The sequence below is a fragment of the Cnephaeus nilssonii genome (assembly GCF_951640355.1).
Source record: "Cnephaeus nilssonii genome assembly, chromosome: 20".
NCBI classification, from domain to species: domain Eukaryota; kingdom Metazoa; phylum Chordata; class Mammalia; order Chiroptera; family Vespertilionidae; genus Cnephaeus; species Cnephaeus nilssonii.
In genome coordinates this window covers 10,359,564-10,384,739 of record NC_137091.1, presented here as the reverse complement: position 1 = coordinate 10,384,739, position 25,176 = coordinate 10,359,564, and the positions used below count along the sequence as shown (strand labels likewise).

The window sequence follows — 25,176 nt, the reverse complement described above, 5'->3', positions numbered from 1 at the left end:
AATATACAACTTTTCTTAAGAATACATTTTTGTAAAAGTATGAGAGAGATATTTCTGCAGTGATATTTATGTACTGGCACCTTTATGGTTGGTTTTATTTAATATTTATTTTTACACTGAGGGTCTTTGAAGAGTAAGCAATAGGATGAGACAGTAGTGATTTGTCATGTTTCAGCTTCAGAATTCTAACTGTACAGCTTCATCAATAGCAGAAAATGATCCTCTGGTCTCCTATGTGATTTACATTTTTCACCAAGAATAACAAATAAAATATTAAGAAATATTTCTATCCTAGGCTTTTACTTGAACTTAACATACTTTCTTTTATATATATACTAGAGGCCCAGTGCACGAAATTCATACACTGGGGGGGTGGGTGTCCCTCAGCCCGGCCTGTGCCATCTCACAGTCCAGGAGCCCTTGGGGGATGTCCAACTGCCGCCACCGCCACTGCACTCGCCAGCCGTGAGCCCAGCTTCCGGTTGAACGGCGCTCCCCCTGTGGGAGCGCACTGACCACCAGGGGGCAGCTCCTGCATTGAGCATCTGCCCCCAGGTGGTCAGTGTGCATCATAGCGACTGGTCGTTCCACTGTTCGGTCTATTTGCATATTAGCCTTTTATTATATAAGAAGGATATATTTTTATTGACTTCAGAGAGGAAGGGAGAGGGACAGATAGAAACATCAATAATGAGAATCATTGATTGGCTGCCTCCTGCACATCCCCTACTGAGAATTGAGCCCACAACCTGGGCATGTGCCCTGACCAGGAATCAGGAATCGAACCGTGACCTCCTGGCTCAGAGGTTGAGCCACATGGGCCAGGCCTAACCTACTTTGTTTGTTCTACAGGAGCCACTCATCTTGCAAAAAAATGTCACCAACCTGCTCTTGCTAATCCTGTAAGTACTTAACCTTCTTGGAATCGTGTTCTCTTTATCAGTCCTGGTGGGTCCTGCCAGAGCTCTACTTTGTCTCACAGAGTGCTCTGAATTACAGTTTTCTGATAAGGAAAGGAAGTACTTAAGTGCAGGAAAGAGGTTTAATGGATTATTTATGAAAGAAGATTTTAAAGCCTATCTATTGGCGTCCACGCTGGTATTATTTTCTTTTGTTGGTTGTTTCTTTATTCCCTGCTTCATTCCAAAAAGAACTTGTGGCATCTTACAAAAATATATACAATGCAGTAATTTTTTTTTAATTTTAAAAAGGAAAAAGAAATTTGAGTGAAAGGTAGAAACTCTGCATAATCTACAAAATTTCACCTTCAAGAAATTTCTTAGCTTTCTTGCCTTTGTGTCCTATATAGAAACCTTTCAGTAGCTGTCTAAATATAGATTTACATTTATTTAGTCCACTGTAAAAAAAGGAAAGAAAAAGAAAAAGGTGTTGTTATCAGTATAAAAGGGAAGGGGGATGAAATAAAAATCCCTTAAGTCGATATTTCTCAAGCGATGTTCTGCAGAATAACAGCCAATATTGCTTAAAATATTGCCAGACGGAAAGAAAACAAAGGTGTTTTTTTACTATAAGACTTCTCAGGGCCTTTTTGTTTTGTGAGGATATTTTCTCCATTGATTTCCAGAGAGAGTGGAAGGGAGGGAGAAGGGACAGAGAGAGAGAGAAACATCGATGTGAGAGAGACACATTCATTGGTTACCTCCTCACGCCCCCTCCCCCCCCCATCCCCCCCACTGGGAAGCAAGCCTGCAAAGGAAGTATGTGCCCTTGACCCACCCTTCAGTCTTCCGGCCGACACTCTATCCACTGAACCAAACCGGCTAGGGCGTAGAGTCTTTTATATGCCCCAAACCTAACCACTCCCCATTATCTTCACCACTATCACCCCAGGCTCAGCCACCATCAGCTCCCGTCTGAACTTGGCATCTTTCTCCTACGGAACTCCCTGCTTCTCTCCTGGGCCTCTTTCTGTCAATTCTCAGCATAGCATTCAGATGAGCCTTCACAACAGAAGTCAGATCCAGCGACTGCTCCTCAAAGACCCCGCCCCCATGTCTTCCCATCTCATTCAAAGTAAAATCACACTCTTCTCAATTTCCTGACATAGGACCTGCTCTCCAACCCCCTTCCCTCATTCCCACTCCACCCCCTGGATCTTTGTTTACCTCCCTTCCCACCATTTTTGCTCAGCGAGCCTTTTTGTTCTTCCGCAAACAAACCGCAGGCTGTGGCCTCAGGGCTCTTGCACTTCTTAATACCCTCCTCCGGAATACTGACAGCGCTTTCTCTCTCATTCTCAGCAAAAATGCCCTTTCTTGACATCTGACATGCGTTAGTGACCACGTGATGTAATGTGTCTCTCTGTCTCCACCACTAACGTGGACACTCAGGGCAAGAACTTGGCTCACGTTGTTCATTGCTGTGCCCTCACTTCCCCAGCTTAGCACATGGTAGCTGTTTCATTATAATTTGTTGACAATAAATGCACACGGGAAATTGTGCATCTCAAAGAGGGTAATATCATATGCCACCTCCTCCAAACTACGTGAGCACAGGGTCTTTTTGAGAGAAAAGTTTATTCATTTCTCTTTTAGAGAAATGTTTATTCATATCTCTTTGGGAGTTCCAAAGCAATTTTGGAGACACCGCCTAATTTTCATTATTTGGTTAAAATCAGATTTAGCCTTTTCCTTTTATATATTTTTATCTTTTAGTCCAAGACCCTGTGCCATTCTGTCAGCCCGTTTCCTTCAGTCCTACCCACAGTCACACAGCAGGGACTGTCAGTCACACCTGTGCCTACCGGCCAGCCACGCCCTGAGACGGCAGAGCTCGCCAGGCCTGCGTCTGTAACACCGGCTGGAGCGGCTCTGGTGGAAGTAACTTCAAGCCCCAAAGAGGACTCACATCCAGACGGCTCCACCACTCACCTGCAAGCATCGTTTCAGAACGCATCCCATCAGGTAAGTGAGGAACGTGGAAGTCACAACCGGGTACTTTCATTACATGGAAATAGCACTTTTAAAAAATATTTTTTTTTATTGATTTCAGAGAGGAAGGGAGAGATAGAAACATCCATGATGAAAAAGAGAGTCATTGATCGGCTGCCTCTTGCACATCCACCACTGGGGATCGAGCCCGAAACCCGGGCATGTGCCCTGACCAGGAATTGAGCCCTGACTTCCTGGTTCATAGGTCGATGCTCAACCACTGAGCCACACTGGCTGGGCTGGAAACAGCACTTTTACTCTTTCCTTCTATTTTGGTGACGTTTCAGGAATAGTGATGCTAGGAAGGAGCCTCGTTCACCCTTTACCCCTGAGCAGAATATATCTCGGAATGCCTGACATACAGGCTTGTATTCTGACTAAAAGCAAAACCAAAGCCAGTCCATGAAAACACTCCACATTGGGCCTTCTGCCTATTTCAGTATTTACGGCCTTATTATGTAATGCTGTTATATTAGTGCTTCGGTGGGGAGGAACCCTTGTTGGCCTGCCCCACTGTCTCAGCAGCAGCAAACCCCTCGACACCTTCTCCAACTCACCCTCTCAGCTCTCCTTTCACTTTAGTTCCCCTTTCAGACAAACGGGGGGTGGGGGGGGAGGCAAAGCTGCTTTAACAGTGTTGACTGAAGAAAATCATCCTGCTTCTCCCTGTTGTTTTGGGGTTTTTAAAACACAAGCCCTGCCTATATGCAATCTAACATTTTCCTGTTAGAAAGGAATCCTGTTTTCTCTGGATTTGCTGTCAGTGGTAATGGAAACTAGATGTTCACTGTTGTCTCAGTCAGCATTGTGTTCTGCTGTGATCTACAGCAGCTTAAACAAAGAGTGTTTGCTTGCCTTAAATAGAGAGAAATTTGAAGGATAGAATATCCGAAGAGTCTACAGACAAATTATTAGAAATATCAAGAGAATTTAGAGATGTTACTGAATATCAGATCAGTATATACTAAATTAATTATATTATTGCATATCAGCAACTATCAGTTAGAAAATTAGATTTTTTTTAAAAAAAGATATAATAGCAAGTACCTAGGAGTAAATCTAACCAAAGCTGTACAAAACTTCTAGTTTTTCTGAGTCAGTTCAGGAAACCACTCTATAAAGCTTGATGAAGAGACATTAAAGAAAGGCTAAGTAAGTGGTGAGGTCTGCCATGGTTCAGCCCCGGTTACGCGTTCTGCTCTGAAATATCAGATAAGGCTGCAGCTGGAATGACGCTGAGAACAGCCTGACCAGCAGGCAGATGTGCAGCCACGTGGCACCTGTGTTTCCCTTACCTTCACTCCTTCTTATTCACATCTCAGTCCCACAGCGTAAAACCAAAATTGTGCAGGCCTCAGTTCTGAGATCTCTCTGTGACTGACCCAACCCCCTACAACCCTGTGAATCAGGAATAACCCTATTCAATTGCATGGCCCGTGAGGGCGGGGTCTGAACTGACTTGAACTGCTCCAGTCCTTGAGCCAAGAGTACACAGTAAGCACTTAATAAGGACTTACTGAATACTTGATTGAATTAAGCTGTAAGTGGGTTGTTCTGTAGAATTCGGACCACGTAGCTGGTGTAAGCAGATTGTCTCAGGGTTGGACTTCCAGTTCAAAACAAGTAGCCTCTTACGCTTTGGGGCCATGTCTAGTGTTCTGGGCTTGTTTGTTTTCTCAGGTTTCTGCCTCCCGGCTCCTGCCGTGTGGTATTTCAAGGACTTCCCTCTTGAACATGAACTCTTGGGTTGAGGGAATTACCGTGGGAAACCTGAGGGGATAAACACACTTCTGAATAGAAAAGTTTTGTTGTTTTGAATTCCAGGTTTGCCACACTTTTGATCATGGCCATAGCCTTAAGCTTACTCTTGCAAATCTTATTTTCAGACTCACTTGTCCTTGGAGCAATCAGTGTATGACCTCTTATCCATTTTCTGTATGAAGAGGTGAAAATTCTATTTGCAGAAAAGCCTCTGAGAGCAATAAATGTTATGGAAAGCCTGTGATTCATAGAGCCTATAATGTCATCAAAGGTCAACTCTCATTAAAACAATGTCTCAGACTACTAAAGTACAGTAATTATATGCAAGTAATTTTTGACAAAAACCTTTGTTCCCAATAGGTCACAGATGAAATGGCATGCAACTTCAGCAAAGCGATTCAGAAAGCTTGTGAGGTGCTCCAGAAACTGACAGCCATTATCCCAGGATTTTCCGAGTCAGTGCAGGTAAGCAGAGGCTGGGAGGGAACTAGATGTGAGAAAGGGGAAAGTGAAAAACAGAAAAGGAGAAAACGTATAATAAAATAGAAAATGTATAATCTGGAAATTGTACCCTGTACGGACTGTAACATTATAAAATACTTTGTGGAGACTCAATGGAAATATTAGCAAGTGTATTTGTACCTTTAAATGTGAAGATTGTGCCCTCGCTGGGTAGCTCAGTTGGTTAGAGTGTCGTCCCAATACCCCAAGGTTGTGGGTTTGATCCCCCATCAGGACACATACAAGAAACAAGCAATGAATGTATAAATAAAGGAAACAACAAGTCACTATTTCTCTCTCTCTCTCTCTCTCTCTCTCTCTCTCTCTCTCTCTCTCTCTCTCTCTCTCTCTCCCCGCCCCCCCCCTCTAAAATCAATACATTTAAAAATTATATATGTTAAGGCAGCTTTCTCTATGGAGCATGCCCGAGCTTCCCCCCGCCGCCGCACCCCCACCACCCAGGTGCATTTTCCTTGACTCTCAAGCTTCAAGGTCCCTTCTTTTGCCTCTGTAACTTGTTTCTTGAGCCCATTACTTCTATAGCCCATTCCTTCCACCTCTGTGACTTTCTAAATAAACTCTCTTATAAAAAAAAATCTGAAGATTGTTAAAAAACTGGGTAAGTGGTGACATTCTCATTTATCACATCACTGCTTTTCTGATAGATGTGTCAGGAGAAATCACAGGAGCAAAGACAGATCCATGCCTGCCATAGCAGAGAGCAGCCTTGAAACAGGCATCCAAACTCCGTGCCTCCGTGATATCTGCCTTTGTTGCAGCCACATTTGCCAGTGTGACTTCCTCATAACTATTCATGCCTCCTTCTACTCCCTACACATCAATTAAGGCGGCCGGATTAGTGAGGATTTTAATTTTCTTTTTTCCATTTTCTGTATTTTCAAATATTGCAATAAGTACATAAATGCAATCTAATGGTTTATTTGGGAAAATTAGAACAAAAGCACCATAAAATAAAAAGCATTCTCTAGATGTAATCACTATTATTAGATTAATCTTGATTTGCTGTGCATAAGCTTCCAAACGTTTTTGATGCATCCACAGTTTGTTGGTTTGTTTTGTTTTAATAAAAATGGGGTTAAAGTCGACAAATTTTTCGGCCCCTTGTTTGTTTTACTCAGTGCTGAGTCAGGATATCTTTTCATGTCAGTACACATAAGTGAACTCCTTATTCTTAATGTTTGTTTTGGATATTTTACCCTTGCAAATAGCCATCCATGGACATCCTTATACCTCCATCTTTCAGAACTCCTGCAGATATTTCTGTGGGATAGAGTGCTAGAAATAGAACTGATGGGCTTTTCATTTTCAATAGATGATAAAATTACCCTCCCCTCCTAAAAGAAACTATTTTACATTCTCACCAACCGTTCCCCCACACTTTCATTTTTGCCAATTTCAAAGGCAAAAAAAAAAAAAAAAGAAGCATTTTATTGATTACTAAGGAGGTTTAACATCCTCCATTGGATTGCTTGTCTCTTTGTAAGAGAGCTTATTTATTATTGATATTAACCTTTTGTTATATATGTTGCAAATATTTTGTGTTCATGTCTTATTTTTAACTTTATTTACTTGTTTACTTATTTATTTTTAAATCCTCACCCAAGGATATTTTTCCATTGGCTTTTAGAGAGAGTGGAAGAGAAAGGAAAAGACAGAAATATTGATGTGAGAGAAACACATCAATAGGTTGCCTCCTGCACAAGCCCCGACTGGGGATCGAACCCACAAATTAGGTATGTGCCCTGACCAGAAATCGAACCCATCACCTTTTGGTGTACAGGACAACTCCCCAACCAACTAAGCCAGCCAGCTAAGGCTTAACTTCATTTATTTTTTTTATACTTACTTTTGTTATTTTTTTTTTCATACTAGAGGCCTGGTACACAAAAATTCGTGCACTCTGGGGGGTCCCTCAGCCCAGCCTGCCCCCTGTTGCAGTCCAGGACCCCTCGGGAATGTTCACCTGCCGGCTTAGGGCCTAAGCCAGCAGTCAGACATCCCTCTTGCAGTCCAGGAGCCCTGACTCCTTACCACCCGCCTTCTCGCTGCTCCTTAGCACTGCTTCAGAGGCGGGAGAGGCTCCTGCCACCACAGCTGCGCTAGCCTGCTCGGCTTCTGGCTGAGCAGCGCTCCCCCTGTGGGAGTGCACTGACCACCAGGGGGCAGCTCCTACGTCAGTGATGGGCAACCTTTTGAGCTTGGTGTGTCAAACTTCGCCAAAAAACTGAGCATAACTCGGGTAGTGTGTCACTTTGAGGAAAAAACTAACTCCAAGACTCTAGTCGCAAATGTTTCATCCTCAGGAGCAGCAAATGTTTCATCCACGGCATGCGGCCGCGTGTCATCAGAAATGGCTACGCGTGTCAGTGCTGACACGCGTGTCATAGGTTCGCCATCACTGTCCTGCGTTGAGTGTCTGCCCCCTGGTGGTCAGTGCATGTCATAGCGACCTGTCCTTCCGCCGTTTGGTCCATTTGCATATTACCCTTTTATTATATAGGATAGGATATTTTATTTTGCAGTTTTTAATAAATGTAACTTTGAAAATAAAGAACATTTCAAAACAAAAGTAGTAGTACTTACGGTGGCTGTTCAGTAAATAGTTGATCGGTTGACTTGTTTCCCCTGAGGGCAGCCTGCAGAAAGGACAGTTGGTGTTTTCTGCTTCCGTTAGAAGTTCTCCTTGATCTCCATGTCGAGTCTGTCTTGAAGGCTTTTGAGGCCCTAGATACAAAGGGACAGCCGGCGCAGTACTTCAGTCAGCGCTTTTCTCTTCTTCTGCATTCCTCTCTCAAGCTGAGTTGTATTAATTATATATTTGGTCCTCTTACCACTCAGAAAGGGTTATGTCATTTGCTTAGAGCAACCTGAAATACAAATCCTCCCCACAGGTGATATGGAATAGTATCTTTTCCTTCCCTGCCACAGTGCAGCATTGCTTCTTATGAAAATGTATTTGAAATGTGTAAAGAACACTGAACTCCTTATCAGAAGAACACAGATGTAAAACAGTCATGAACAGTTCAGGAATGTATGTTTGCTTTTCAAAATTCCCAGGTCTGTGTTGTCGACTCCCTGATTTACCTGAGCGGCCAATTACTGAAAAGCCCATTTCAGAACAGCAGCACTCTGGGCTTCCACATCCCTGGGGCGTTCTGCCTCGCTCGCTCCCTCAACAGTGGAGTGAAAGCTGACGCAGCCAGTGGGCCAAGATCCAAGCATGACATTGAGCAGGTGGGTGTGGTACAGGCCCCTGGCCAACTCTCCTTGGAAACGTTCAGTCTTGACAGGTCCAGGTCTCGCACAGCCTCTCCCTGGACTCTAACAGCGCCCAGCTCAGTCTGTAGCACTGAAGACCCTGCTTTGTGGATCCTGCTCTGGGTCCTCCTCTCTACCCCAGTGAGCCCAGCCTGCCTAATGCTGTCATCTGGTGAAAAGACCTTAGTGACGTGCTTGGCACAGTTAGCACTCAGTAAATTATATTTGCTGTGCCCATGGGAAAATGTTCGACATTGTTAGTCACTAGGGAAATGCAAATCAAACTGCAATGAGCTACCACTTCACACCTAATAACAAGTGTGGGCAAGGAGGCAGAGAAAATGGAACCTTCATACATGCAGTGTTAGATTGTAAGATGATACAGTGCTTTGCAAAGCAGTTTGTCAGTTCCCCCAAAGTGTTAAAAATATAATTACCATGTGACCTAGTAATTCTACTCCATGGAATAGATCCACATATGTCCACCTGAAACTTGTGCAATCATGTGCATAGCAGTATTATTCAAATGGTCAAATAGCAGAAAAGTGGAAACAACCCAGATGTCCATGATCTGATGAATGGATAAATAAAAAGTGGTATGTCCATAAAATGGAATATTATTCGGCAACAGAAATGAATGAAGTACTGATACATACTACAACATGGATGAACCTTGAAAGTATTATGACAAGTGAAGAAGCCAATCACAAAAGATCATATATTATGATTCCACTATATGAAATGTCCAGGAGAGGCAAATCTACACACTGTAGATGAGTGGTCACCTAGGGATTGAGGAGATAGGGACAGAAGAATGGACAGTGACTGCTACTGGGTTCTGGGTTTATTTTATGAGAGATAAAAATATTCTAAAATTAGATCATGGTTCTAGTTGCACAACCCTGTGAGTTTACAAAAAAAACACCTTTAAATTGTATACTCAAAATGGGTGAACTGTATGTGTGAATTTCATTATAATAAAGCTCTTTTTAAATATAAAAAAACCTATCATAAGCAGATCTAGGGCAGCTTATATCATGTACATATTTCTTTGGGGGGCCCTCTTAGTGACACAGAGGATGATGACTCTTTAGCCAGACTACAGGTACTTCCTATGGGTTCTCTCCAATGAATGTCACCTCCCATTACATCCTTGTCAAGATCCCTGTTCCCCTTCCAACACCCTCAAAATCATCATTTCACTAACACAATACCCTGAGGTTACACAAGTCACATGATATTTCCCTCTAAATGCAGGTAGAAAATATTCTGGAAAACTCCTTGATGGCCCTTGGGAAGATCCAGGAAACATTTCTACAGCAGCATCCATTTTCTGAGTCTTCGGTGACTTTGATCTCTTCCATTGCTACCCTGATGTTGAGCAGGTAACATGGGAAAGAGGGAGGGAGGGAGGGAGGGAGGGAGGGAGGGAAGGAAGGAGGGAGGAAGGGAGGGAGGGAGGGAGGGAGAGAGAGAGGGAGGGAGGGAGGGAGGGAGGGAGGGAGGGAGGGAGGGAGGGGGAGGGAGGGAAGGAGAGTTTCATGTTAGGTTTTTGACCTTTAGAGAACATACATAGATCGATTCCCATTTCACTTCTGTTTCATTAGCCAAAACATATCAACTTTGCCTCTGAGCTCTTACACTCTCGGATACCCAGCACCCATGCGGTTAGCCTTCCCATCAGCTTCGGCTCTGGAGGAGCTCTTGAATAAACACCCAGGAGTTAATGTTCAAGTGAGTGTGAAGTTGATTCTGACCAGAATAAAAGTGAGATTTGATGGCTGTAGGCATTTGGGTGACAAGAATGCACCATGAAATGTAAGCTCACAGACCAAACGAGAGAAGGTTGTGTGCTGTTAATTTCTGTTTTACACTGGCAGGATTGAAAGCCTCTGAAAATGATCCAGGATAGAATGGGGAGCATTAAACAAGCTTCTGGATTTAACTAAGTTTCTGTGTTATGATGTTAATTGATTCAACTCTTCACTATCTATACAAAGCTGGGAATATCTGAATAATCACTGATTCAATATACCAACCTAGTCATATCAGCATATTGTATTTTTTTTCAGCAATTACCTAACAAACAGAAGTAGGATTGCTGCCTTATCCTGAAGAACAGAATACTTACTTCCTAGTAAAATGAATCCTCTAGGTATAAAGATGTAAAAATAATAATAATTCTGAGGGTCACAGTAAATGACTCATCTTTAACTAATTCTTTCTCATATGATCCTATATAATAATCCTATATAATAAAAGGCTAATATGCAAATCTATCGAATGGCAGAGCGACCGGTCGCTATGACACACACTGACCACCAGGGGGCAGACGCTCAACTCAGGAGCTGTCCCCTGGTGGTCAGTGCACTCTCACAGAGGGAGTGCCACTCAGCCAGAAGCTGGGCTCATGGCTGGCGAGCCCAGCAGCGGTGGCGGGAGCCTCTCCTGCTTCCGCAGCAGCGCTAAGGATGTTCAACTGCCGGCTTGGGAAGTGGGCCTAAGCCATCTGTCGGACATCCCCCAAGAGCTCCCAAACTGCAAGAGGGCACAAGCCAGGCTGAGCCACCACCACCACCGCCCCCCGAATGCATGCATTTCGTGCACCGGGCCTCTAGTCATATAATGAGAGATATTTTATTTGAGATATTAGCAAGGGGGAAAATCCCAACATTTAATTTATGGTATCTGATTACCTTATTATGTACCGGGGTGTTATTTATAAATATTTTGGTAATGGCTGAAACTGGAGTTTTCTTGTCTCTAGATAACAGGACTAGCTTTCAATCCCTTCAAGGATTTTGATGACAAGAACATTGTTGGAAGCGTCGGAAGTGTGGTACTAAGTTCTAATCATAAATTGCTCCAAGTCCGTGACTTAATGGAGGATATTGAGGTATGACTTGATTATTAGGAAATAAAATGGAAGGGACTAGGAATTCCTGGAGAAAAGCATAGAAGGCAGCAACACCATGAAGGAAGTCATTGGAGATTCATGGGAGTGACGTTGTTTCGTTAACACCTTTACTTAGTGACTTGTACAAACTTCTCCTTAGGAGAAGTCATTTTAGATCTTAGCCTATCACCCTTCCTCAACCCCTGACACTGTGTTACCTACTAAAATTCAAAGAGGAAGACTTAGGAAGTTTCGTCCCATTATCCCTATAAAGGAGACTGACAGGCGTCAGTCAATGGGCCATCTTTTTTTTTTTTTTTTTTTATATACTTTATTGATTTTTTACAGAGAGGAAGAGAGAGGGATAGAGAGTTAGAAACATCGATGAGAGAGAAACATTGATCAGCTGCCTCTTGCACACCCCCTACTGGGGATGTGCCCGCAACCAAGGTACATGCCCTTGACCGGAATCGAACCTGGGACCCTTGAGTCCGAAGGCCGACGCTCTATCCACTGAGCCAAACCGGTTTCGGCAACCATCTTAAATTTCAAGAGTGACGTGCAGGAGGCAACCAATCGATGTGTCTTTCTCACATCGATGTTTCTTTCTGTCTCTCCCCCTCTCTCCATGCTCTCTAAATATCAATGGAAAAATATCATTGGTCTCTCATTCTAGATCATGCTCTGGAGAAATGCAAGCATGGAAACCCACCCCACCAGCGTCAACATGAGTACGGACTATTTTACCATCACAGTGAACGTCACTTCCCTGGAGAAGTCCCTGATCGTGTGCATAGAGCCGGAAAGTCCCGTTTCAATGACACTCTACCTGGGGTTCGAGTATCAGCCTAACCACACTTACTTCCACCTGAACATGACGCTGCCAAAGACGCAGGTGCAGCAGAAAGGTAAGACCCCTCTCAGGTGTCAGCAGTTGACCACAGCACTTTGCAATGCTGTGCTGTGGAGCATTAAACAAGCTTTTCTTTTTAAATTAACTTTTTTTTTTAGATAATTGTATATTCACATGCGATTGTAAGAAATAAAAACAGATCTTATATACTTGTCACCCAGTTTCTCCTAATGCTAATATCTTGCTTAACTGTAGTGCAATGAGGAAATGACATTGATCCAATGCACTGATCTTGTTCAGATTCCACTACTTTACAAGCACTCCTGTGTTTGTGTTTAGTCCTATGTACTTTTATCACATGTATAGATAACATGTGACGATGAAATGCATTTATTTTATTTTATTTTTTTAATCCTCAACCAATGATATTTTTCCATTGGTATTTAGAGAGCATGGAAGAGAGGGGGAGAGACAGAGAGAAAGAAACATTGATGTGAGAAAGACACATCGATTGGTTGCCTCCTGCACATGCCCTGACCAGGGCCGGGGATAGAGCTTGCCAACCAATCAAGGTACGTGTCTTTGACCAGAATCGAACCCGCAATCCTTCATTCCATGGGCTAATTCTCTATCCACTGAGCCAAATAGGCCAGGGCATGAAATACATTTTTTAAAAGATGGATTGTGGGATAGATAGAAGGATATTTATGTGATAAAGCAAATTTAGTAAATGTTAATTATAGAATCTGGTTATGATTTTATGGATGTTCCTGTAAAATTCTCTCAACTTTCTATGTGGTTGAAAATTTTCATAATAAAACTAGTGGCCCTTGCCAAAACCGGTTTGGCTCAGTGGATAGAGCGTCGGCCTGCGGACTGAGGGGTCCCAGGTTCGATTCCAGTCAAGGGCATGTACCTTGGTTGCAGGCACATCCCCAGTGGGGGATGTGCAAGAGGCAGCTTATCGATGTTTCTCTCTCATCGATGTTTCTAACTCTCTATCCCTCTCCCTTCCTCTCTGTAAAAAATCAATAAAATATATTTTAAAAAAAAAAACTAGTGGCCCGGTGCACGGATTCATGAACATTGAAAGGAAATTAGGTCACTAGAGAACCACCACTGCCAAGTCACCACAGCTCAGCAGTAAACCAGATTCAGGGGGGACAGTGCCCCAGCGACAACATAACCCACGGCCGAAGGTGGAATCACGTGGCCCTGGCGAGGAATCGGGCTCCCTCCTCTCTGGTTCCGGGGTGCATCACCCGAGAACCACCACTGCCAAGTCACTGCAGCTCGGCAGCTCCTGCATTGAGTGTCTGCCCCCTGGTGATCAGTGTTCATCATAGGTACCAGCTAGGCGGACGGTTGGATGGTCACTTAGCCTTTTATATATATAGATGTTGAGACTTCTGCAGAAGTAAAGTTCCAGCACAATGGGTCATAATGTATCTCAAAGGTTATATGTATAGATGAATATCCTATCTAATAATAGACAAATATGCAAATTGACCACACCTCCGACACACCCACAAGCCACGCCCACCATCCAATCAGAGTGAGTATGCAAATTAACCCAAACCAAGATGGCTACAGCCACAGAGAGCAAGGTTTCCTAGGTAACAGAGGAAGCCAAGCTTTCCGCCTGCCCTTGCCAGGCCTAAGCCTCCACTCAAGCTACAAAGTTTCAATTATAGAAGGTAAACAAATTCAAACAAATGGCGGCAGAATGGAGCTTGAGAGAGCAGGCCATGGTTGCCAGCGGCAACAGGGGAAGCAAAGCTTTCTGCACACCCTGGCCGGGCCCACCCGCTTAAAGAAACAAAGTTTCAATTATAACCCCAACACAAATGGCTGCCAGCCTCGGAGGGAGCCCCAGGTTTGGCTCCGCTCCAGGCTACAAAGTTTCAATTGTAGAAGGAAAATAAATTCCAGATACCAGGGCCTCTGCTTGGGTTGCCAGGGGGCGTGGCCGGCCTGCAAACCACCACAGGCCCCTCACTCAGGCCGCCCCACACCCCAAGGGAACCCCCACCTGATCCGGGACGCCCTTCAGGGCAAACCAGCTGGCCCCCACCCCTGTACCAGGCCTCTATCCTATCTAATAAAAGAGTAATATGCAGATTGATCATCACTGCAACACACAATATAACTGCCCCCATGTGGTAAAGATCCTGCCCCCATGTGGACACAAGATGGCCACCACAAGATGGCCAGCAGGAAAGGGCAGTTGGGAGGCACCCGGCCTGCAAGGGAGGGCAGTTGAGAGGGACCAGGCCTGCAAGGGAAGGCAGTTGGAGGTGATCAACCCTGCAGGAGAGGGCAGTTAGTAGTGACCAGGCCGGCAGAGGAGGGAAGTTGGGGGCAAACAGGCTGGCAGCAGAGTGGTTAGGGGGTGATCAGGCTGGCAGGCAGAAGCGATTAGGGGCAATCAGGAAGGCAGACAGGCAAGCAGTTGGGAGCCAGCAGTCCTGGATTGTGAGAGGGATGTCCGACTGCCCGTTTAGGCCCGATCCCACCAGGATCGGGCCTAAACGGGTAGTGGGACATCCCCTCAAGGGGTCCCATATTGGAGAGGGTACAGGCTGGGTTGAGGGACAACCCCCCCTCTGTGCACAAATTTCATGCACCGGGCCTCTAGTATATATATATATGTAATATATCACTTATATTTCAACTTTATTTCAAATCTTAGATTTAGATAATCCCTGGAGATATCTCAGTAAGTCTTGGTGTAAGATCAGAATGACTATGTTGTAGTTTAGAAGAGTTAAGAGTTTCTCAGACATATATAAATAAATAGTTAAGGATTTCTGAGATATATAAATAGTGCCTGGAATATAGTTGACCAAAGAACTTTAAATGTAGTACTGAATAGTCTTACTAAAGAGCTACCCTTTGCCTTAAAAGATGTTGGGGAAAATAATCAGAATGGATAAAGCATGTTGTAGTCTCCCTCGTGACAATTGACCCGTATTGAACGAGCTTTTTCTTGCTCTGGCTTAGGCCTCGCTAATAGACACAATCACTTTGTAAGTGACCATTCCCTTTAGACAAAGCCCCTGAGCAGCAGCTGTCCATGCTGGATGCCAGCTACGAAGCCCTGTCTGCGTTACCAACAGGCTGTTTCCCAAGTCAGAACATGCACTCCCTGCTTCTGGTTGATCTCGGCAGTAATCTCGTGTCATTTGGAGCTGGGAGAAATCTTGGAGATTCTTTCGTTTAGACTCCTTGTTTGAAAGATAAGAAAAGTAGAGATTTGGTGGCTTAACAACCATCTGTGACAGAGCCAGGCCTGAAATCAAGCCTCTGGCGTGCGGTCCAGGCTCCTTCCTGGACCCACTCTGCTCCTGTCCTCACTTTGTCCTTGGGTTTCTTATGTCACCTGGGTCTTCTATCTACTAATTTCAGTGTGTGATGATTTCATTTTCCTAAAACTCTTAATACAGTCTAATTCCTTAGGCCTAAATTTTCATTCATCAAAAGAAGATGTATTTTACCGCAACAGGAGTAATCCAGGGCCCCGGATTGTATTACTGGTCATTTTTTAAAGAAATCATTTGTGACTCTAAGCGTATTACTTTGTAAAGTAAAATAACAACAGGCCCTTCAGGAGAAAGGGTTAACAGTATTTTTCTCCCACGTGCAATGCAATTAAGCACTCTCCGTTGTTCTCAGATGAGGAGTATACCTGGGTGCTGACTCCAGGGAGTTTGCAGTACGGGATCGGCATCTACTACATAACAGCTGTGTTGAATAAAAGCAAGGAGGATGCTCAGCGGACTCCCACCCTGTTCTCCATCGTCACTGCCCTCACTCAGTGCTACTTTTGGGACAGCCACAACAGCACGTGGAAGAGCAACGGATGTCAGGTAAGAAGCTGTGCCGCTTCCCTGCTCCGTTCTGCCTTAGCTGGCATCAAACACGGTGCGTGTTACCTCAGTTCCCCTCAAACTCCTAGAAGGAGCCCTGGCCGGGTTGCTCAGTGGGCTGGAACATCACCCCATACACCAAAGGGTTGCAGGTTTGATTCCTGGTCAGGGCACATGCCTAGGTTATGGGTTCGATCCTTGGTCAAGGCAACCAATCAATGTTTCTCTCTCATATCATGTTTCTCTCCCTCTCCCTCCCACCCTCCCTTCCCCCCCTTTCTTCTCTTCTTCCCTCCCTCCCTCTCCCTCTGTCCCTTCCTCTCTCAATAAAAATCCATGAAAAAAATTCATTCTCAGGTGAGGATTTTAAAAAAGTAGAAGGGAAATAAATCAGCTGGGAAGAAGGACGGTCGTGTGTAGTGGGCTGGGCAAGAGTCTCTCTTTGGAGCAGGCTGTGCTTTGTATTTGTGATTTCTTTCTCAGGCATTAGTCCACGGTGAACGTGACAGTTCCAGGTAAAGTAAGAAAAGCAATATATGGAAGCTGTTCAAGCCTGCAAGTATTAAATGTGTTGTGTAAACTGAAATGAACTTCTGCTAAATAAAAGAGGATTTTTGGACTTAAAAAGAAGCTAGCCCATTCTTGTACCCCCCAGGCCAGGGACAGGTGGTCACCTTCGTGATATTGCCGACTCCCTGGGGTCTGCCCACTTCACAGTGACCCTGCATTTTCACATAGTGGTTCGGTGAGGTCCTGTCTGATGCAGGTCCTGGTCCCCTTGCACAGAGTGTGTGCAAGGTTCTGGAAATCATGAGGCTGCTCTGAGCCCTCTGAGAAGGTGTCGTCCGGATTGGGACTAGAAGGAAAGGGGTTTCCTGGACGGCACCCGCATCGTTCATGGCCTCAAGCGGTGGTTTCTGGATGATCTGGTGCTGCTTCCCAAGCACATCCTCAAAGCGGAAGCTTGTTTGTGAAGATTCTGTTGCCCTAAACCTGGGCGGGCCTGCGATCCTGCGATCCTGCCTCTCTAATGGCTCCCAGGGGAGGCAGTGCTGCTGGTCAGGGAAGCCACACTCCAGCAGCAGGCTCTCTCCCCTGGCAGAGCAGTGACCCCTGACGCAACAGGCATCAGGATGTCTCGCCTCCTTGAAGCCTCCCTGGTGTTTGGCTCTGTGAAGGGAACAGAGCTGCAGAGAACAGATGAGAGTTCCCCCAAGGGCAGAATATAGGTGGGGCGATCAGAACTTAACCTTGTGCCAGGCAGAGAAATCGGTCATAATGACACTATTGTAGACTTTTCATCTGCAAAACCAAATATGGAATGGGTACCTTCCATTTACTCGCCTAGTAACTTTTCTTTTAATCCTCACCCAAAGATATATTTTTATTGATTTGAGAGAGAGATAGAGGAGGAAAGAGAGAGAGAAACATTGATGTGAGAGAGAAACATGGATCAATTGCCTACCATTTGCTCTCCGACAAGATCGAACCTGCAACCTAGATATGTGCCCTGACTGGGAATGAAACCCAAAACCTTTTGATCTATGGGGACAACGCTCCAAGCAACTGAGCCACTTGGCCAGGGTCTTAGTAACATTTAAAAAAAATTTTTTATGAGGAAATGTTACAACATATGGAAAGTTATAAGGAATCTATATATATATATAAGCCTAATATGCAAATTATCCCCATGGGAGATAATTTAAATGTAGTACTGAAAAGTCTTAATAAAGACTTTTGCTATGATGTACGTTGTCCACCAGGGGGCGGTGCAGAACGAAGGAAGACCCCGGCCGGCAGCCAGCAGCTGGGGAAGGGAGGCCCAGGCTGACAGTCAGAAGAAGGCCTAGGTTGGCAGCCGGAAGGCCCAGTTGGCCTTAATTGCCTGCCAGACCTAGGGACCATACCTGTGCACTAATTTCGTGCACTGGGCCTCTAGTAATATAATAAAAACCATTACACACCACTCAGCTTTATTACAAAATTAGGACTTTATTTAGATTTGTAGAAATAATAAAACACTCAGGAATAATCTAAGTGCTCTGTATATCCTTCACCAATTCCATTTCCTTCCTCCCCACAAAAGGTAACCACCATCCTAAATTTAGTGTATTCATCTTTCCACCAAGTATTTATTGAGCATCTGCTATTGTGCATCCTCGCCAGGCCAAGGCCAGGAGCCAGAGATGCAGGGATGGACGGGACAGTGTCCTCATGAGCTTACGTCCCAGTGAGGACACTGACAGAAGCAGATACATGAGTGTTGTCTTGGTCTTTGTGCAAATGGCACCAAACGATACATATACTTCTGTAACTTGGTTTTCCACTCAGCATTTACCCATGTTTATATTCATCTTAACTGTTGTGTAGTATTCCGTCCGGTCGCCCCTACTCGTCTCTTTACCTGTGTGTGTGTTCTGCCGTTAGCAGACATACAGGTGTTCCCGGTATTCCATGGTTCTCCGCAGTGCTGGCAGCAGCACTCTTTTCCATGTCTGCTTGGACACGTGTGTAAAGTTCCCTGGGCTACACAAACAGCCCTGGGACTGCAGGAGTCCGAGGGTTTGTGCTTCTCCAGCTTTACCAGATGTTGCCAACGCGCCAGCAGCAGTGAATGAGCGACCCAGACGTCCTGTTCCCGCTCTGAATTGCCTGCGCTGATGTTTCATGGCTGGCCCTTCATCAGCGTCAGTGTCTCGATTCCATTCCAGGTCGGGCCACAGAGCACAGTTGTGAGGACCCAGTGCCTCTGTAACCACCTGACGTACTTTGGCAGCGACTTCTTCATAGTGCCCCGGACAGTGAACGTTGAAGACACGATCAAGCTATTCCTGCGCGTGACCAGCAACCCTGTTGGGGTGTCCTTGCTGGCCAGCCTTTTGGGGTTCTACATGCTCCTGTTTGTGTGGGCTAGGAGAAAGGATCAGGCAGATATGCAGAAGGTAAGGAGACTTTTGATTCCGAAAGTTTTGCCACAACGGCTTGAGTATGTTGAAGAAGGTGGGGAAAAATACCTTCATCCAAAGAGGCAGGTCCCATGGTTCCAGGTAGCGGAGAAATTCAAGTGCGAGTATTCTTAAATTTCTCTTTATATCTACTCTCTCAAGGCCTAGGAACTTAACCCTTTATATCCTTTTTTCTTTTAGCCAAGGTTGAATTCTCATGTGATTCATTTAGGAATAGGCCAAAAGAAAACATGTAGAGAATTTAACTATAACCAAATGCATGTTTATCTCACTTTATACATTGCACATGAAAGTTATATGTAAGTCAAATTATAATTTAATGTAATTGCAATATATAAAAAAACCTGTAAAATTTTTTTGAAACAAACAAAAAATGCTTTGATGGCTGCCTGTTCTTAATTTCTGTTCTATTTCTTTCTTGCTCTTGTGTTTTTTTACATTTGGAAATTGTAGAACGCAATTCTATAACATGTTCATTTCTTTGTTGCCGTGGGTATAGGATTGCCAGTTTTAGTAAATAAAAATACAGGATGCCCAGTTAAATTTGAATTTCACATAAATAGTGAATGCATTTTTGGTGTAAGTATGCCCACAAATTATTCAGTGTTTGTCTGAAATTCAAGTTTAATTGGATGTTTTATATGTTATCTACCTGGGTGGGAGGGAAGTGGAAATATTGAGAGGCCCAAGACGTGGTTGACTATTTCATTTTAGAGGCATAAACCCTGGCCTTTCAGCCCTCCCCCCTTATCTCTTAACCTGGGTCTCTTACACCTCCCTTTGCTGTCCAGACCATGGCCGGATCTGCAGCCGTGCATCCCCCTGCTCCTTAGCGGGGAAGCAGCTCCAGGAGACTGAGTAAGGGCCAGCCCATTTTCTTGTTCTGCTTTTCCCGCAGGTGAAGGTCACTGTCCTGGCCGATAACGACCCCAGCTCTCAGTGTCACTACCTTATTCAGGTCTCCACTGGATATCGAAGAAGGGCCTCTACAACAGCTCAGGTTAATGAAACAAATGTCCCTCACTCACTGCTCTGTCCCCTACCACGTGAGGTACCATCTACTCTGATATCCCGGCGTCCTGTAGCACTTACGGGGGATCACGGAGGGCTATTCCTAGCCCTGCCCTGTAAATCTGAAGAGCCCTCTGTCCTTGTCTGAGACCCCAGAGACTTCATCTCAGTCCAGTGTCTCCGCCTTCATCTTTCTCCTTGGGGGTAAACCCAAAGATCCAAATAGCCACGTTAGGACTTCCTGTCATGTCTCAGGTGGTGGTCACCCTGTACGGGTCAGAGGGACGGAGTGAGCCCCATCACCTCTGGGACGCCCAGAAGGCAGTGTTTGAACGAGGGGGACTGGATGTCTTCCTGCTCGGCACCCGGTCCTCCCTGGGGGAGCTGCACAGCCTCCGGCTCTGGCATGACAACTCGGGTGCCAGCCCTGCCTGGTAAGCAGCTGCCTCACGCTGGCTGGTGTGGGTTCAGCTTGTCATCGCACTAAACAACAGCAGTACCTGGAGCCAAGACGTCACCAGTTAGATTTACATTTCAAAGCTGTCTATAAAGAAGAAACCCTGGAAATCATTGTGGAAATGAACAATACGATTTTTTGTGGATTTAAGAATGATCGATGTTTTAATTTTCTTTTCATTAAATGTTGTCATGGTGTGTACAACAAATAATCACAAGGAAATACTGCCCCAAAGTACCACGAATTAAAGGTATCTCTAATATGAAATATACTATATTCAAAGAGTAAATTTAATAAACAACTATATCCTGAATTCTGTGCATTGGGTCAGAATTCAGAGCTTCAGGAGAGAGGAAAGGTGGGATGAAGAAGGGGTGTGTGCCTAGGGATGTTCAGTGATGAGTCTGCTGGGTCCCGGTGGTTCTGCCTCTGCCTTCAGCAGCACCGTGAGGAGGAGGGGAGGGGCGGGGAGAAATTAGGTGATGAAATGAATTACGGGTGAAGATTATTGGTTGTTGGGGTTAGGAAAGAAGAAGGGAATGAAGTCAAAGAACCAAGGCTCGTGTCCTCAGAGGCATCGGTCCTGAATACCGGCCACTCTGAAAAGGGTATGCAGTTGCCAAAGTCAGCCTTGCCCTGTGAGGCTAGATACACCAGCCACGAGGCCGAAAGAGCCTGATCATTTGCTTACTGTTTCCATTCTGATCGGGCATCTACAAATCAGTTTGTACACTATCATCTCAGTTTCATTTACAAAGGCGAATAATAAGCACTTGACAAGATGCTCAACTTGGTTAGTCATCAGGAAATGCAAATTAAAACCACAGTGAGATAGCACTGAACACCCAGTGCATGACTAAAATTAAAAAGTCTGACAAAACCAAGTTTGGGAGAGGGTGGGGCACGCTCACACAGCACTGGTGGGAGTGTAAAAGGTACAGCCACGTTGGAGAACAGGCTGTCAGTGTCTTGTACAGTTAAACATGCATTGACCATATGACCCAGGCATTCCGCTCCTAGATAAATGAGAAAAAAAAATACGTCCTTCAAGACTTACACACGTGTATTCATAGCTGTTTTATTGTTAGTAGCCCAAAACTGGAAACAACACAAATGTCCCTCAGGTGAATAAACAAATAAAAGTTAGTATATTCATTAGATGGAATACTACTCACCGACGAAAAGAACAATCTGCTAATACATACGACATGGATGAACTCCTAAAAGCATGCTGACTGAAAGAAGCCAGGCTATGTGAATACATACTGTGTGGATCACTTGTATGAAATTCTTTTAAAAAGGAAAACGGCAGAGACAGAAAGCAGATCAGAGGACACCTGGGGCCAGGGCTGAGCCTCTGTTCTGTAAGATAGAGGCAGACAGGATGCTTGTCAAGGTGGCCGGGCACCCTCACATATGGAACCGGGAAGCTTAGAGGACACACTGGACTGTTTGTAGGTTCCAGGATCCGCATTCTGGTGTTCGGGACATGAACTCCCTGAGGAAATGGGATCAGCTCTTGCTTCTTCCTTTAGTTCTTGCCTTGCAATGAAACCGAATCCACTGACAGGGCAAGATTACTTCCTTTTTTAAATTATCTGATTTGTTTTTTATTTAAGTAAAATTGACATACAACATATTGGTTTTAGGTATACAATATAATGATTCAATATTGGTATATTTTGCAAAATGATCACCATAATAAGTCTAGTAACATCTATCACCATACATAGTTACAGAATTCTTTTTCTTGTGCTGAGAAATTTTAAGATCTACTCTCTTAGAACTTTTTAACATGCAGGACAGTATTATTAACTACAGTCGCCATGTTGTACACTGTGTCCCCATAACTTAATTGTTTTATAACTAGAAATTTGTACCTTTTGACCCCATCACTCATTCCCCCAAATCTCCTACCTCTGGCACCCACCAGTCTGTTCCCCGTATCTATGAGCTTTTCTTTAGTTTTTGTTTTTGCTTTTAGATTCCACATATACGTGAAATCTTACGGTATTTGTCTTTCTCTTTCTGACTTATTTCACTTAACATAATGCCCTCAAGGTCCATCCATGGCAGTTTTGTTCTTTTTTATGTGTGTACACCATATTTTTAAACTCATTTATCTATCAAAATAGACATTTAAATTGTTTCCATAAGATTGCTTCTTATTACAACAACTGAATTGTGCCCCCCCCCCTCCCTAACATGGTTATCTTCATTTTACTATAGGTATGTAAACCAGGTCATTGTCAGCGACCTGGCAGGTAACAGGAAATGGCATTTCCTATGCGATTGTTGGCTGGCCGAGGACCTTGGAGACTGTGAGCGTGACCGGGTCTTCCTACCAGTCTCAAAGAAGCAGCTCTTTTCCTTTAGGTATCGTTGGGAAATGATTGGGTTTTACAGGTCTCTGAAGCTCTGTTCATTTTTCTTCATCCTTTACTCTTTCTGTTCTTCAGACTGTATCATTTAAATTGACCTATCTTACGTTTGCTGATTCTTTCATCTGCCCACTCAATTATGTTGTGAGCCTCTCTACTGAATTTTTCATTTCACTCAGTGTATTTTTCAACTGCAGACTTGCTACTCAGTTCTTTTTAAAAAGTAATTTTTATCTTTATTGATATTTTTATTTGGAAAGATAACATTCTCACTTACTTTCCTTTAGTTCTTTAGACACAGTTTTCTTTAGTTCTTTGAACACACTTAAAATGACTTGAAGTCTTTGTCTAGTAAATCCAATGTCATGGCTTCCTCAAGGGCAATCTGAGGAGGAGGGTGTCTCTAGCTTTATAATCTGGAAATGTAAGTAAATTTTCCCCAAAGAGAGTCACTGTCTCTATTTTTCCAGGGCTGTCTGCTTATACCAAGATTCCTTAAAAGATAGTCCAGGAGCAAATATTTTACGAATGCCTACATGTGAAGTATTCATGGAGAATTGCCTCCAACACTGCCTTTGCTGTTGTGTCAGTCTTTTGTCAGTCTGGCTGTTATTCTTTTAAAGTAGACTGCCATTTCTCTCTTTAATATTTTACCTTTATTCTTGATGTTCCAAATTTTATCATAATTCTTTTTACTGTGGGTTCATTTTTTTAATCCTGTTTGGTACTCAGAAGGTACTTTCAAAAATGTCTTTATTGTGGTAAAGTACACTTAACATAAAATGTACTTTTAATATGCAAAATCACATCTTCAATTCTGAAAAATTCTCAGATGTCACTTCTGAAAATATTGTTCATCTGACATTCTCTTACTCTATGTTGGAGCCTCAAACTATCCTCCATGGTGTTTGTTTGTTTAATATATATATACTAGAGGCCCAGTGCACGAAATCCATGCATGAGTAGGGTCCCTAGGCCTGGCCAGCAATCAGGGCCGATTGGGGCCTTCTGGCAGCCTGCTGGGGCCTCCCTTCCCCAGCTGCTGCCTGCGGGCCAGGGCCTCCCTTCATTCCATGCTGATATGGTGGTCAACACACGTCACAGTGAGCGATCGAACTCCCAGTCTCCCGGTTGAACTCCCGAGGGGACACTTTGCATATTAGCCTTTTATATAGAGATGTATTTTATTTCAGAGAGGAAGGGAGAGGGAGAGGGAGAGATAGAAACATCAATGATGAGAGAAAATCATTGATTGGCTGCCTCCTGCACCCTACTGGGGATTGCGCTGGCAACCTGGGCATGTACCCTGACTAGGAATCAAACCGTTGCCTCCTGGTTCATAGGTCATCGCTCAACCACTGAGCCACACTGGCTGTTTGTTTGTTTTTTATTCCTCACCCAAGGTAATTTTTTTTTAAAATTTCTTTATTGATTAAGGTATCACATATTTGTCCTCATCCCCACATTCCCATCCCATACCCCTCCCCACACATACCCCCACCCCCCTGTTGTTCTTAACCAAGGTAATATTTTTATTGATATGAGAGAGAGAGAGAAATATTGATTGGTTGCCTCCTGACTGGGGATAGAATTTGCAACCTTTTGGTGTATGGGACGACGCTCCAAACAAAGGAGCCACCCAGACAGGGCTATCCTCCGTGTTTTGAAACTACTCTTGGGTAATTCTTTTATTTTGTTCTATAGTATATTCTGGATCGATTCTTTAATACTACATTTCAGTTCACTAATTTTCTCTTCAACAATATTTATATATCCTATTTTTTTTATTTTAATGACCGTATTTTTCCATTTCAAGGCTTCTAATTTATTTTGCTTCTGTTTTTTTCATAATTTTGTATTCTCCTTAAGTGAATATTATTTCTTTACTTGTATTTTTGTACAACCTGAAATAGGTATTTTAAAGACTGTCAGACTGTCCCATAATTTCTTCTGGGCTGAATTATTGATTGTGTTAGCTGCCTTTCTCAGCATTAGATTTTATTTCTTTTTTAAATATATTATTATTGATTTCAGAGAGAAAGAAGAGGGGGAGAGAGAGAGAGAGACAGACAGAAACATCAATGATGAGAGAAAATCATTGATCGGCTGCCTCCTGCACGCCCTCTATTGGGCATGTGCCCTGACTGGTAATTGAACCATGATCTCCTGGTTCATGGGTCAACACTTAAACACTGAACCACACTGGCCGGGCAACGTTAGATTTTTTTATGTGGTGAGGAATTTTGACTTG

At 43.9% G+C, this 25,176-nt stretch overlaps 1 protein-coding gene across 1 annotated transcript in view; it reads left to right on the top strand.

The window, feature by feature from the left end:
- PKD1L3 (polycystin 1 like 3, transient receptor potential channel interacting) overlaps window positions 1–25,176 on the top strand; it is a 67,656-nt gene that overhangs the window by 13,008 nt on the left and 29,472 nt on the right. Inside the window, exons 4-16 of the mRNA XM_079800332.1 lie at window positions 853–902; window positions 2,676–2,924; window positions 5,073–5,177; window positions 8,292–8,468; window positions 9,750–9,877; window positions 10,100–10,226; window positions 11,260–11,388; window positions 12,065–12,296; window positions 15,917–16,110; window positions 18,822–19,052; window positions 19,975–20,076; window positions 20,343–20,521; window positions 22,774–22,920. Coding sequence (XP_079656458.1) covers window positions 853–902; window positions 2,676–2,924; window positions 5,073–5,177; window positions 8,292–8,468; window positions 9,750–9,877; window positions 10,100–10,226; window positions 11,260–11,388; window positions 12,065–12,296; window positions 15,917–16,110; window positions 18,822–19,052; window positions 19,975–20,076; window positions 20,343–20,521; window positions 22,774–22,920 — 2,050 coding nt within the window. The remainder of the gene's footprint in view (window positions 1–852; window positions 903–2,675; window positions 2,925–5,072; window positions 5,178–8,291; window positions 8,469–9,749; window positions 9,878–10,099; window positions 10,227–11,259; window positions 11,389–12,064; window positions 12,297–15,916; window positions 16,111–18,821; window positions 19,053–19,974; window positions 20,077–20,342; window positions 20,522–22,773; window positions 22,921–25,176) is intronic.